This window comes from Littorina saxatilis, linkage group LG8, assembly GCF_037325665.1.
Source record: "Littorina saxatilis isolate snail1 linkage group LG8, US_GU_Lsax_2.0, whole genome shotgun sequence".
Lineage (NCBI taxonomy): Eukaryota > Metazoa > Mollusca > Gastropoda > Littorinimorpha > Littorinidae > Littorina > Littorina saxatilis.
In genome coordinates this window covers 2,504,645-2,520,396 of record NC_090252.1, presented here as the reverse complement: position 1 = coordinate 2,520,396, position 15,752 = coordinate 2,504,645, and the positions used below count along the sequence as shown (strand labels likewise).

The following is a 15,752-nucleotide window of genomic DNA, read 5'->3' as shown; positions in this document are numbered from 1 at the left end:
GGTTCCACAGCCGTATCCTACTGAATGGTTTTGTCTTTAAAGGGGGTTCCACAGCCGTATCCTACTGAATGGTTTTGTCTTTAAAGGGGGTTCCACAGCCGTATCCTACTGAATGGTTTTGTCTGTAAAGGGGGTTCCACAGCCGTATCCTACTGAATAGTTTTGTCTTTAAAGGGGGTTCCACAGCCGTATCCTACTGAATGGTTTTGTCTTTAAAGGGGGTTCCACAGCCGTATCCTACTGAATGGTTTTGTCTTTAAAGGGGGTTCCACAGCCGTATCCTACTGAATGGTTTTGTCTTTAAAGGGGGTTCCACAGCCGTATCCTACTGAATGGTTTTGTCTGTAAAGGGGGTTCCACAGCCGTATCCTGCTGAATGGTTTTGTCTTTAAAGGGGGTTCCACAGCCGTATCCTACTGAATGGTCTTGTCTGTAAAGGGGGTTCCACAGCCGTATCCTACTGAATGGTCTTGTCTGTAAAGGGGGTTCCACAGCCGTATCCTACTGAATGGTTTTGTCTTTAAAGGGGGTTCCACAGCCGTATCCTGCTGAATGGTTTTGTCTTTAAAGGGGGTTCCACAGCCGTATCCTACTGAATGGTTTTGTCTTTAAAGGGGGTTCCACAGCCGTATCCTGCTGAATGGTTTTGCTGCAGTTACTCTTTATATATATATTGATCAGTCTCTGTTTTGGATGTGTGGGGCGGGGGGGGGGGATGTGTGGGGCGGGGGGGATGTGTGGGGTGGGGGGGATGTGTGGGGGGTGGGGGGATGTGGGGGGGGGTGTTCCACAGTAATAAATAAGTGTAATGAAACATGATGAAGGGGAGCCATGTAGAGCATTAGCTTGTTATTGTACTAGTTTACTAGTTTGTACATTATTTACACATGCACATATGCCTTTTTATTGGCCTAAAATTGTGCAACTTGTGTCCTGTGGATTTCAGAGAAGAGTAATTTTACTTTTAAAGTCTGCAAAATCCGGTTTTGTCTTTTTTTTTTTTTTTTAAGTGTATGAGTGGATGGAGAGGAAAAAATAGGGTCAGTCAGGAGAATCGAAGCATTGAATTTTTATTTTTTTTTAGATATAAATATAAATATCTGGAACGCTGAAGAGGAAGACATAAATTTTGCTGAACTTTTTTGTGAAGTCTTGGTCTGTTGAGGCTCAGCTGGTGTCATAAATGTTGTCTGTACTTTTTCACTGTCAGGTACCGGGGCCCAGGGTGTGAAGACGTGTGTCATAAATGTTGTCTGTACTTTTTCACTGTCAGGTACCGGGGCCCAGGGTGTGAAGACGTGTGTCTGCGCTGCAATGCGTCATTACCCAGGGTGTGCACCCACTGCCACAGTCACCAGCCACTTGGGCCGTCAGCAGACAGTGACAACAATCCACTCCCAGTCCGGGGGTCAGGAACACAACATAACAGAGACAACAATCCACTCCCAGTCCGGGGGTCAGGAACACAACATAGCAGAGACAACAACGTGTCAGTAGCTAGAAAAAGATCAGGGTTGATGCTAGCACCCTCTGGCCCTGAGGCCAAGAAGAGCAAGAGAACAAGCGACAGTGTTGGTCGGAGGACTCTGCAAGTCAGACTAAAGAGATGCGATTCCCTCCTTGATGCCAATGGCACTGCAAGCATCACACCACAAGCAGGCTCTCTGGGAAGGAAACACAATACGCTCCTTGGTCAGGAGGGAGCACCTGTCACAAAAACAGATGTAGACATTTGCTGTGTGAAAACAAACAAGCACCGTGCAGTGCCGGGAGACGGCCAAAGCAGGATGTCCTCTGATGTCGGTCAGGACACTGTTTGCCTGTGTGCAAAGACGGAATTTGAGTTTATTGCGAAGGCTGAACAAAACCAGAGCAATAGTTTTGACACCCACATGGGACAAGATACCAAATGTGAAATTGTGAGGCAGGAACCAGCTTCTACAGATAAGAAGAGGAATTGGGCGATGGAAGGCACGCTGCAAGCTGCACTGTTCTCAGACATGATAAAACCAGAGTCAGAGGAAATTTCTGTGCCACAGACACCAACTGGAAATGCAGATAGACTGTCTGATTCAAAGTCTTACTTAAAGCAAAATGAAGCTTTAAAACAGAGCAAAGGTCCGACAACAACAAACAGTAGCTCTACCAGTACCGGTACCAGTACCAGTACCAGTACCAGTACCAGTACCAGTACCAGTACCAGTACATGGAAAGACAGGAGACAGGATAGCTCACTGACATTCAGCATTCACCGCACTGAATCAAGTATTGTAGAGAACACATTGTCATCGAGCCAAGAACACGCAGAGCAAGACACCAATCTGAAATTATCAGAAGGCAGCGGAGTTGAAGTATCTCACGCAGAACAAGACGCAAATCTGACACCAACTGAAGGCAGCGGAGTTGAAGTATCTCACACAGAACAAGATGCAAATCTGAAATTATCAGAAGGCAGCGGAGTTGAAGTATCTCACACAGAACAAGACGCAAATCTGAAATTATCAGAAGGCAGCGGAGTTGAAGTATCTCACGCAGAACAAGACGCAAATCTGACACCAACGGAAGGCAGCGGAGTTGAAGTATCTCACACAGAACAAGACGCAAATCTGACACCAACTGAAGGCAGCGGAGTTGAAGTATCTCACACAGAACAAGACGCAAATCTGGAACATTCCAAAAGCAACGGGTTTGATGTACCTCACCGCAGGGGGCGGAGTCAGAGGGGGAGGAGTCAGAGGGGGGCCCCTGTCAGTTATGCAGACTGTGACAGTGAGTCTTCGTCCAGTAGCTGGGGGACTGGTCACAGTGATGTGGACACGGACACAGACATGCAATCAACAGAAGACGAACAATCCCCACAGCAATCGCTTTTAGCATGCAGGCCAGATACCTCACAGTGTGAACAAGATCAACTGGCTCTCTCCCACACCGGACAGACTGATGCGTTCCAAGCTCACCATAAATCAGCCCAGCAGCATCTTGAGAAGAAAGCAGACATGGCAGCTCCCCATGTGACTGACACTGACCGAGAACAACATGTTGGGAACAGTTCAGTCGTGTCGAGTCCTCTGAGAGAGAGTGGTACCAGCGGGCAGGCGCCAGTTATAGAGATGATGTCGTCCGCTCTGAATGAAGTCACGAGTCCTCTGAGAGAGAGTGGTACCAGCGGGCAGGCGCCAGTTATAGAGATGATGTCGTCCGCTCTGAATAAAGTCACGAGTTCTCTGAGAGAGAGTGGTACCAGCGGGCAGGCGCCAGTTATAGAGATGATGTCGTCCGCTCTGAATAAAGTCACGAGTCCTCTGAGAGAGAGTGGTACCAGCGGGCAGGCGCCAGTTATAGAGATGATTTCGTCCGCTCTGAATGAAGTCACGAGTTCTGAAGTTCAGCAACATATTCAACGCACAAAAACACTCATGTCAGCTCCTCTCAGCAAGAAGGGTAAGAGAGGGCAGGAGTCAGCTATTGAGACGATGAAGTCTACTGTACAGAAAGGGTTGCATACAGAAGAAAAGCAACCTGTTCAGTATTTGTATGATACAGTCACACCAACTTCTCTTGAAGAGATTGATGACACAGAGCAGCAGCAGCCAGTCAACGAGGGAGAGAGCCAATCTCCCCTGCCGTCTCTCCAGACTGCGGCACAAGATCCCTTGGAGTGTGAACCTCAGGCAACAGCAAGCAGCCAAGGTTGCCAGGCAACAGATGAAAGGACTGGAAAGTGCAAATCACCAACAGTACTGCCTACCAAACCTTCCAAACCCCGACCGCGCAAGCAAAAAGCAAAAGGATCACCATCTCATCAAGCGAAAGGGAACGAGCCAGCTGCGAGTGACTCATATTTCCAAAAATGCCCCAAATGTTGTGTTTCGCTTAGAAGTAAAGAGGCCGCCTATCACCACATCTCCACGCAGGCCCTTTGCACCCAGTGTAGCGCCATGCTGACCTCATTTTGTGACATCAGGAAGCACAAAAAACGTCACGCCAAGGAAGATCCCAAAACAAAAGGTTGCCGGGTTCGGTATTTATGTAACGTGTGTGACAGAGAATACATGAGTTGGAAATCTCTGAAAAACCACCGAAAGAGTCACGCTGCTGAGAGATCTCACCGGTGCGATCAGTGTCCAAAGACATTTTATACACGTGATGGTTTGAACGTGCATTTAAAATGGCATCAGGGACTTGTTCGACCAAAAGAGAAAAAGTACCAGTGTGAAGTCTGTGGCAAACGTTTTGTAACCCCCAGTTTGTTAGAAGGGCACTTGAATCTGCATTCAAGTCAAAGACCTTTTAAATGTGACACGTGTGGAGCAACTGTAACTTCCAAACATAATTTACTGAGGCATAAGAGGATTCACCGTCCTTTGGTGAAACAAACTTATCAGTGTCCCCAGTGCCCTGCATTCTTCACATCCAGTAATAGTCTCTGGATTCATGCAATGAGACACAAGCCTGAACGAGATTTACCTTATGGGTGCTCTCAATGCGGGAAACGCTTCATTGGAAAAGCTCTCTTAGTGACACACATGTACACACACACCGGTGAGAAGCCCTACAGTTGTCAAGATTGTGGCACAAGCTTTGCACGGACATCCAGTCTTGCAGTTCACCGGAGGAATGAGCATACTGGTGAGAAGCCGTATGCATGTGACAAATGTGATGCAAAGTTTGCACGGTCAGACTACTTAAGAAAGCACAGTCACACCCATGCGGGAAAGGCCGTACTCCAGTGCAGGGATTGTAAAGGACGTTTCACAGACAAGAAGGCTCTCAACTACCACGTGAGAAAGCATCACAAGGCACAGCCACACACATAGGGGAAAGGCCGTACTCCAGTGCAGGGATTGTAAAGGACGTTTCACAGACAAGAAGGCTCTCAACTACCACGTGAGAAAGCATCACAAGGCACAGCCACACACATAGGGGAAAGGCCGTACTCCAGTACAGGGATTGTAAAGGACGTTTCACAGACAAGAAGGCTCTCAACTACCACGTGAGAAAGCATCACAAGGCACAGCCACACACATAGGGGAAAGGCCGTACTCCAGTGCAGGGATTGTAAAGGACGTTTTACATGAACATGAAGGCTCTCAACTACTTTGTGAGAAAGCATCACAAGGACCAGGCCGCTAAGTAGACAGTATGGCAGAGAAATGCCTGCGCCTTAAATATGTGCGCGATATAAATTGCATAAAAAAAATTTAAAAAAAAAAAAATCCCTGCGCTTAGAACTGTACCCACGGAATACGCGCGATATAAGCCTCATAGTGATTGATTGATTGATTGAGAAATAGCTTAGTCAACTTAAGTTAAAGCCAGTTGTCACTACCGGCGTAAGTTCAACCTCCATATAATCATAATGATATTTGACAAGGAATTTATTTACAATGTACCAGAGTCAACTCTGTGCAGACTCTTCACGGTGTCTAGAGACCCATGAGATCCCAAGGTCACAGGACTCTTCACGGTGTCTGGAGACCCATGGGATTCCAAGGTCGCAGGACTCTTCACGGTGTCTGGAGACCCATGGGATCCCAAGGTCACAGGACTCTTCACGGTGTCTGGAGACCCATGGGATCCCAAGGTCACAGGACTCTTCACGGTGTCTGGAGACCCATGGGATCCCAAGGTCACAGGACTCTTCACGGTGTCTGGAGACCCATGGGATCCCAAGGTCACAGGACTCTTCACGGTGTCTGGAGACCCATGGGATCCCAAGGTCACAGGACTCTTCACGGTGTCTGGAGACCCATGAGATCCCAAGGTCACAGGACTCTTCACGGTGTCTGGAGACCCATGGGATTCCAAGGTCACAGGACTCTTCGCGGTGTCTGGAGACCCATGGGATCCCAAGGTCACAGGACTCTTCGCGGTGTCTGGAGACCCATGGGATCCCAAGGTCACAGGACTCTTCGCGGTGTCTGGAGACCCATGAGATCCCAAGGTCACAGAGAAACATGATTACCTACCAGACTCTTCACGGTGTCTGGAGACCCATGGGATCCCAAGGTCACAGAGAAACATGATGACCTACATGTATGCATGTACGGAAAGGGAGGTAAATCAGGTGGAGCCATGCTGTATTGCAGCTCGCTTTTTTCCCAGTGAGAAAGCAGCCCAAATTTACAAAACAATATATATACTAAGCAAATACTAAAAGATCAAAATGAATCGCTCCAATTAGCATGTGGGCCGTGCTCTGCTTTTACAAGTAGACTTTGACATTTCTTTTGTTTATCTCCTTGTACAGGTACATGTACACAACAAGTGTGTTTCTGTCTGTCTGTCTGTCTGTCTGTCTGTCTGTCTGTCATGCTGTGTGTGTGTCTGTGTGTCTGTGTGTGTGTGTGTAAAGGAGTGAGTACATACTAACAACGTTTGTGTAGTAAAGTTGATGTCGTAGACTTGGACTGTTTAAGTCTCAGAGCCAGCAGCATTAATTTGTTTTTTAATTGTTTTATCAATTTTTAATACATTTACAGTTCACTGTTTTTAATGTAAATATTGTGTCCAGTAACTTTTACTTCTACCAATAGTACCATGGGTGCTTTTGCAATTATTCAACAAGTCGCGTAAGGCGAAATTACTACATTTAGTCAAGCTGTGGAACTCACAGAATGAAACTGAACGTAGTCCGCCGCTAGTGCAAAAGGCAGTGAAAGTGTCGAGCCTGTTTGGCGCGGTAGCGATTGCGCTGTGCTTCATAGCTCGCTTTACTGTACCTCTCTTCGTTTTAACTTTCTGAGCGTGTTTTTAATCCAAACATATCATATCTATATATTTTTGGAATCAGGAACCGACAAGGAATAAGATGAAATAGTTTTTAAAACGATTTCGGAAATTTTATTTTCATCATAATTTTTATATTTTTAATTTTCAGAGCTTGTTTTTAATCCAAATATAAGATATGTATATGTTTTTGGAATCAGAAAATGACGAAGAATAAGATGAAATTGGTTTTGGTTCGTTTAATAAAAATATAATTTTAATTACAAGTTTCGGATTTTTAATGACCAAACTCACTCATTAGTTTTTAAAGGCATATGTACTCGATGACTATACACGCTAATTGCTTTACCAACAGCTGGAGACATGCTAAATTAAGTTCCCTGCAAAATGTTGTGGTCTAGGACCCCTTCAATGTTGAGATATGTTAATTTTCATTTTGATCTGGATCGTCCTATTTATAGATTTGGCAACACATGTAACGTTGATGCAAGGGAGCTAACACCGCGGCTTTGTTGACATCCTCACTTTTTCAGAGGCTAGAACAAGCTGTAATGCATACACACATGTATTATGGTCCGCGCATGGTGACATATCGTCATTATATGGTCTTATGGTGCGTTTGACATCGATTATGGGCAAACTACACTTTGTAAACACGGGAGCGCGTACATATGCCTTTAAGCCACCAAGCTGAAATGCAATACCAAACCCCGGCCTTCGTCGAAGATTGCTTTGCCAAAATTTCAATCAATTTAATGGAAAAACAAGTTACAAGTCGCGTAAGGCGAAAATACAATATTTAGTCAAGTAGCTGTCGAACTCACAGAATAAAACGCAGTGCCATTTTACTCGTAGCATCGTCAGGCCACCGCTCATGGCAAAGGCAGTGAAATTGACAAGAAGAGCGGGGTAGTAGTTGCGCTAAGAAGGATAGCACGCTTTTCTGTACCTCTCTTTGTTTTAACTTTCTGAGCGTGTTTTTAATCCAAACATATCATATCTATATGTTTTTGGAATCAGGAACCGACAAGGAATAAGATGAAAGTGTTTTTAAATTGATTTGGACAATTTAATTTTGATAATAATTTTTATATATTTAATTTTCAGAGCTTGTTTTTAATCCGAATATAACATATTTATATGTTTTTGGAATCAGCAAATGATGGAGAATAAGATAAACGTAAATTTGGATCGTTTTATAAATTTTTACTTTTTTTTACAATTTTCAGATTTTTAATGACCAAAGTCATTAATTAATTTTTAAGCCACCAAGCTGAAATGCAATACCGAACCCCGGGCTTCGTCGAAGATTACTTGACCAAAATTTCAACCAATTTGGTCGAAAAATGAGGGCGTGACAGTGCCGCCTCAACTTTCACGAAAAGCCGGATATGACGTCATCAAAGACATTTATCAAAAAAATGAAAAAAACGTTCGGGGATTTCATACCCAGGAACTCTCATGTCAAATTTCATAAAGATCGGTCCAGTAGTTTAGTCTGAATCGCTCTACACACACACACACACACACGCACGCACGCACGCACATACACCACGACCCTCGTTTCGATTCCCCCTCGATGTTAAAATATTTAGTCAAAACTTGACTAAATATAATGAGGGTGTGACAGTGCCGCCTCAACTTTTACAAAAAGTCGGATATGACGTCATCAAAGGTATTTATCGAAAAAATGAAAAAAATCGTCCGGGGATATCATATCCAGGAACTCTGTCAAATTTCATAAAGATCGGCCCAGTAGTTTAGTCTGAATCGCTCTACACACACACACACAGACAGACACACACACACATACATACACCACGACCCTCCCCGTCTCGATTCCCCCCTCTATGTTAAAACATTTAATCAAAACTTGACTAAATGTAATTAATCTGCCACCATGATATGCCATCGTTTCTTGTTTACAACACTTTCATCAGTAAAGTCTGATAGGACGGCTAGCGGAGGACCTTGAGATTAAAAGTTGTTCCAGACGATTAGTACTATTTTGTGTTAAAAGGGATAAGTGCTATATTCCCTAATCGTTTTTGCTCCTTTCTCATACATTTTTTTCTGATAGTGATAGTGATGTGACCAAAATCGGTAGATTTTAACCCAGAACAAGCCTTGGTGACGCACCCTGCTGACCTCAAACTCTACTGTGCCGGGAGCATGTTTTTTCACACCTGTCAAATTCTGTTTCACTGCATTCCTCGGTCAGGTTCTGTCCTACAAGCGTGACACTGACAATTCAAACAAATGCACGAGAGTTCAAACAAATGTATTTAAATGTGATATTGAGTGTGCGGCTCTTTTCGGAAGTGGTTTTACTTTTACTATTGATTTGCAAACCTGTACTGGGCTGTTCAGCTGCACAAGCTTGAAACAAGTGATTTTAACACAAGATACTACAGTCATTATTCAAAACAACTTTTCTTATTCATCACTTATTTAAGTTATTATCATTTTTGGCTCACGTAAGTGTAGCCTATGCGATGATAAACTTTGTCTGTCTGTGCGTGCGTGCGTGTGTGTGTGTGTGTGTGTGTGTGTGTGTGTGTGTGTGTGTGATAGAAACTTTAACATTTCCGAGTCTATGGATAAAGCTCGCATAAGAAGATTACGTCTCGGTCAAAAGTGTTTGACGTTTGAAGACGTCACATTATGACGTAAGAGGAATTATTCACACAAAGGAATTACTGAAAGTCTCGGTCATTGTTATTGTGAGCGGGCCGAGACTAGTTGGCAGATCCAGGGTCTCACTTTCTTGCACAGTTTGACCTATGCTTACTGTGTGTGTGTGTGTGTGTGTGTATGTGTGACGGAGTGATTGAGTTTGTGTTACTGTTTGTCGATTTCTTACGTGAGCCTTGAAGGCTTCGCCTCTTGTTATAGAAGTTGTCCAGATTATTGTCCGCTAGCCGTCATCTCAAATGTGAAAGCTTTTATAATTTGTTTGTAATTCATATGAATGCCTGATTGAAACAACAGTGTTACCTCAGTGTACAAAAACTCATCGTTAAGAGAAATCATTGAAACCTTTGTTTGAAATGTGTCATTTACTGACTAAGCAAACTTCTGATAATTATTTTGGTTATTGTTGTTGTCATTGTTAACCCCGCGGGTTAGGGGGAAGAATTTACACGATGCTCCCCAGCATGTCGTAAGAGGCGACTAACGGATTCTCTTTCTCTTTTTACCCTTGTTAAGTGTTTCTTGTATAGAATATAGTCAATTTTTGTAAAGATTTTAGTCAAGCAGTATGTAAGAAATGTTAAGTCCTTTGTATGTACTGGAAACTTGCATTCTCCCAGTAAGGTAATATATTGTACTACGTTGCAAGCCACCTTTCCCCGTCGCGATATAACCTTCGTGGTTGAAAACGATGTTAAACACCAAATAAAGACAGAATTGATTTTGCTAATTGTTTATTTTGTGTGTTGGTTTTTCCCACACACTTGATTTGCAGGCGAAATATTGTGCGCTGGAGCCTTCAGTGATATTATTGATATGATTTATTTAGGATTATGTCCCTTTCTTTTTCCTGTAAATATCAGCGCTGAAAGTCCACGAAATGGGGCACTGGCCTTTGGCTAGTACTTCTCATAATTTACTTAGCCAGAGAGCAAACTTTTGTATTTTTACTCGCCAAACCATTTGTTTTACCAAGTTTACTCGCATTTGGCGAGTAGATTTACATTTCTACTTGCCATTTACATGTTTCTGCTTGCCATATGGCAAGTAAAATACTCGCCACTTTTAGGCCTGAATTTTCTTCACTCTGTGTGTGACCCATAACTTCAAGAAAAGGACTGCATCTAACAAACCAATGAGGACAAATTTTAATGACCTCATCTCAAATTTGCAGTGTGGAGGTCTTTTTTTCTGCCCGAGTGTGAAGGTCTTTTTCTCTGCCCGAGTGTGAAGGGTTTTCATTTTGTTTATGAATGTGTAATTTTTGTGTGCATTGTTTGCTCGCAAATTTATATGCCTAAGTTTTCCCTGAAATGTGGAAGCACGGTGAAGGTCTTTTTCTTCCTAAGTTTAACGGGTTTTCATTTTTATGTGATTCCTTTATAATTACATGTAATGATGTATATTGTGTGAATTTATTGCTTGCCTGCAAATCTTTTTTTTTTTGGGGGGGGGGGGGCAATCTTCAAAACATAAAAGTTATCATTTATGCAAATCTATGTGCGCCCCCCGCGGGTTAGGGGGAAGAATTTACCCCAGGGCCGGACGAGAGGGGGGGGGCTTTGGGGGCTTTAGCCCCCCTCCCCCCCCCCAGCCAAAAAAAAGAGAGAGAGAGAGATATTCAATTAAATTAATATGTTAAATTTCTGGTGGTGCTATTTCATTATTTAAATGACTTTTTTGTGCAAGAATAGGATAATTTTTCATGTATAAATGTTAAAATTTCTTCAGCTTATGGGGGCTTTGCCCCCATACCCCCACGGGGGCTTCGCCGCTCGACCCCACCGGACCCCCGCTTCAACATTTTAGCCCCCCCCCCCCCCCCTAAAAACGTACTGGTCCGGCCCTGTACCCGATGCTCCCCAGCATGTCGTAAGAGGCGACTAACGGATTTTGTTTCTCCTTTTACCCTTGTTAAGTGTTTCTTGTATAGAATATAGTCAATTTTTGTAAAGAGTTTAGTCAAGCAGTATGTAAGAAATGTTAAGTCCTTTGTACTGGAAACTTGCATTCTCCCAGTAAGGTAATATGAAGCCCCTGGAGCAAATTTTTGATTATTGCTTTTGTGAACCAGAAACAATTGACAAGTGGCTCTATCCCATCTCCCCCCTTTCCCCGTCGTGATATAACCTTGAATGGTTGAAAACGACGTTAAACACCAAATAAAGAAAGAAATCTATGTGCCATGCAAGTGTAACCGTCTCGCACTCAGACAAGGCGGTGTGATGATAGTCCGACTTCGCTTTTTATTCACCGTAAGGCATAAAGAATCACATGAAAAAACAAGAGGCGAAGCCATCAAGGCTCACGTAAGAAATCGACAAACAGTAACACAAACTCAATCACTCCGTCACACATACACACACACACACACACACACACACACACACACACACACACACACACACACACACACACACACACACAGAAAGAGCATAGGTAAAACTGTGCAAGAAAGCGAGACACTAGATCTAGATCTGTCTGTCTGCATGTAGCCTACTTACAGGGACACGACTGCCAACTAGTCAGTCTCGGCCCGCTCAAAATAATAATGACCGAGACTTTCAGTACTTCCTTCGCGTGACGTCTAACCCTCTTACGTCATAATGTGACGTCAATGTAATGTGACGTCTTCAAATGTTAGAGTTTCTACCACAGACATACACACGCACGCACGCACGCACATACGCACATACGCACATACGCACGCACGCACAGACAGACAAAGTTACGATCGCATAGGCTACACTTACGTGAGCCCAAAACTGAAACACATGTAAATAGAATAATGTAAACGTGGTGTTCCAGTACAATAAAGTTCTAAGATTGTAAATCAATAAATAATTAAATAGTTTACCTCATTTGATTCACATTAACATTAAAACAAATTACTGTGCTCTCACAAGTAAATGAAGTATGACATATACATCAAATATTCCATTTAGTTCAGCAACATTGCTTCACTGAGACATCGATACAAAACGGCATACACGTAAATATTATATATGTATACAATGCAACCAATTTACAACATCAACATGTGAATCTGACATGCTGAGAATAATTTAACATGAACTCCATTCTTAAATAAAGAATGTCACACCGCAATAATAAATATCGCATACCTCAAAAATACTGTAGTTGTAGTTATGAGGGTTTCTCACTCCTCAGTCTGGCCAGGGTATAACCTACAAGCATTACATCAATTATTACTATGTGCACATCATATATGTAGACAATGAAAATAAATATCAAACTCAGGTATTACACAAGCCAACTCTTTGTTTCCAATAATAAAAATACATCATGTGCCTTCTTTCAGTAGCAATTGAGACTGACATTTCCCTAGACACATTATTCAAATAGAAAGTAACTTATGAACAACGTGAACGCCATCAAAAATAAAGAAGCTGGCTCCAAACTAGTTTTATGTTCACATTCCTTCTTTTCAACTAAATTCCAAAGCATTCAAACTGAACTAACTAAACTGGCATACAGTTATAATAAAACAATTTCATTCAACAGTCCTGTCATTCAATTCATTTAAGTCAATCTATTTACTAAAATAAAGCATTCATACTAGCATGATCTCACTTACCAAAACAGCAAAAGGAGTCTTGTACAGACAGGTTCAGGTGGTAACAATGCAATGACACTGACCAAAAAATGCAGTGAGCTTAGTTCACTCAAAAAAAGTAGTCTTCCAAGCCAACATTGGCAACTAAACTGCCAATGAGAGTACAGTTTGCATAAGCCAATGAAAACTTGCCATACAAACAATAGGCACTTCAATGAAGCATATTTTAACAAATAATAAGCAGGCAACTGATTCCTGCACAGGCACATGAAAAGATTATTCTTTTAAAGGACACAAACAAATGAAGTTATAAGTCAAAATATACTGCCTGCCACACAAGCCTTTTTTCTGTATTGGAAATGGTTGTGTGACCAAGTGGACGGGTTTGAATCCGGGCCGGGACGGACATGGGTCAACTTTATGTGCAGACTCAGAGATGGTATCCATGTCCTACCCGTGTCACCACAGTGGCACGGAAAAGACCTTGGTCATTTTGCCATTAGTGCAGGTTGCTGGTTTCAGTATAATTACACCTAAACACCAATACAACGTAAGGTATCTCATCTGAAGTCGGGACTAGATTCAAACACATTGCCTTTGTTATTCCAAGAAATTACAAGGGAATTTTGCATTCCCATTTTGTAAAGATTATCAGGAATCTGAGATTCACTTCTTATTTGTTTGTCCTAAATATAAAGATCTGCAAGATTTGGACATCCCAGCTAAGTATCACTCATATCCGTCGACCTTTATGTCTTTTATTGGCTGATGTCAGACAGACAAAATCCCTTGCTATTTATTTAGCTAAAGCATTCACATTGAGAGTGGAGTTTGTGTAGCAGATGTAGTGGGTCTGCTGTGGTCATGGTACATGCAGTGGTTAGAGTGGAGTTTGTGTAGCAGATGTATAGTGGGTCTGCTGTGGTCATGGTACATGCAGTGGTTAGAGTGGAGTTTGTGTAGCAGATGTAGTGGGTCTGCTCTGGTCGTGGTACATGCAGTGGTTAGAGTGGAGTTTGTGTAGCAGATGTAGTGGGTCTGGTCTGGTCGTGGTACATGCAGTGGTTAGAGTGGAGTTTGTGTAGCAGATGTAGTGGGTCTGCTCTGGTCGTGGTACATGCAGTGGTTAGAGTGGAGTTTGTGTAGCAGATGTAGTGGGTCTGCTCTGGTCGTGGTACATGCAGTGGTTAGAGTGGAGTTTGTGTAGCAGATGTAGTGGGTCTGGTCTGGTCATGGTACATGCAGTGGTTAGAGTGGAGTTTGTGTAGCAGATGTAGTGGGTCTGCTCTGGTCATGGTACATGCAGTGGTTAGAGTGGAGTTTGTGTAGCAGATGTAGTGGGTCTGCTGTGGTCATGGTACATGCAGTGGTTAGAGTGGAGTTTGTGTAGCAGATGTAGTGGGTCTGCTGTGGTCATGGTACATGCAGTGGTTAGAGTGGAGTTTGTGTAGCAGATGTAGTGGGTCTGCTCTGGTCGTGGTACATGCAGTGGTTAGAGTGGAGTTTGTGTAGCAGATGTAGTGGGTCTGCTCTGGTCGTAGTACATGCAGTGGTTAGAGTGGAGTTTGTGTAGCAGATGTAGTGGGTCTGCTCTGGTCGTGGTACATGCAGTGGTTAGAGTGGAGTTTGTGTAGCAGATGTAGTGGGTCTGGTTTGGTCGTGGTACATGCAGTGGTTAGAGTGGAGTTTGTGTAGCAGATGTAGTGGGTCTGCTTTGGTCGTGGTACATGCAGTGGTTAGAGTGGAGTTTGTGTAGCAGATGTAGTGGGTCTGCTTTGGTCGTGGTACATGCAGTGGTTAGAGTGGAGTTTGTGTAGCAGATGTAGTGGGTCTGCTCTGGTCATGGTACATGCAGTGGTTAGAGTGGAGTTTGTGTAGCAGATGTAGTGGGTCTGCTGTGGTCATGGTACATGCAGTGGTTAGAGTGGAGTTTGTGTAGCAGATGTAGTGGGTCTGCTGTGGTCGTGGTACATGCAGTGGTTAGAGTGGAGTTTGTGTAGCAGATGTAGTGTGTCTGCTCTGGTCATGGTACATGCAGTGGTTAGAGTGGAGTTTGTGTAGCAGATGTAGTGGGTCTGCTCAGGTCATGGTGCATGCAGTGGTTACATTGTTTTATGTCTGCATATGATGCATTTTCTTAAATGCTTGTGAATATTTGTTGTCATTGTTTTTTCCTTTTCTCTTTTTGCTTTTTGCGATACCTTATTGTTGCCTTTTGTAACATGGGCAGAAGTCAGAATAAATGCTCTTTCTTGAGAATGTGTTCAGTGTGAGTGTGAGTGTGTCGGTGTACACCTGAAACACAGCTTGGTAGAAGCAGTCTTCAATAATTACTCTTTCTACAAGACTTACATCACTTGTTTGTGCACACACACACACACACCACACACACACACACACACTGCACACACAAACACACACACACCGCACACACACACACAAACAAACACACACACACACATACACACACACACACACACACACCGCACACAAAATCGAATAATTCAATTGGCATAATATGTCAATGCCCTTGTTATTATTTTGAATGGACAGTAACCTTTTCCTTCGTATTCCGGTAGTAAGACATGTACCGACGTTAACTATCTCCCTCAAACGAGAGCTACAGGCGGAGGAAAACGCGACACAAACATGATGTGAGAATACTGTGCATGGTGCAGGGCATTCAGCGCCTCGGGTAGGTGGCACACAGCTTCTTTCTTGTGTTTGTAATAGCATGCGGCTATAGGTGGTA

The 15,752-nt window shown here is 43.2% G+C and overlaps 1 protein-coding gene and 1 long non-coding RNA gene across 2 annotated transcripts; both read left to right on the top strand.

The window, feature by feature from the left end:
• The first annotated feature begins 3,252 nt into the window (after positions 1–3,252).
• LOC138972535 (zinc finger protein 883-like) lies at positions 3,253–6,036 on the top strand. Its single transcript, XM_070345175.1, has one exon. It carries the CDS (start codon positions 3,267–3,269, stop codon positions 4,815–4,817), a length of 1,551 nt encoding a protein of 516 aa, XP_070201276.1. The 5' UTR covers positions 3,253–3,266; the 3' UTR covers positions 4,818–6,036.
• A 6,186-nt stretch (positions 6,037–12,222) lies between these two features.
• LOC138972534 (uncharacterized) lies at positions 12,223–15,259 on the top strand. Its single transcript, XR_011457659.1, has 2 exons — positions 12,223–13,861; positions 15,084–15,259. It is a non-coding gene; the product is annotated as an uncharacterized lncRNA (long non-coding RNA).
• Positions 15,260–15,752: the final 493 nt, after the last annotated feature.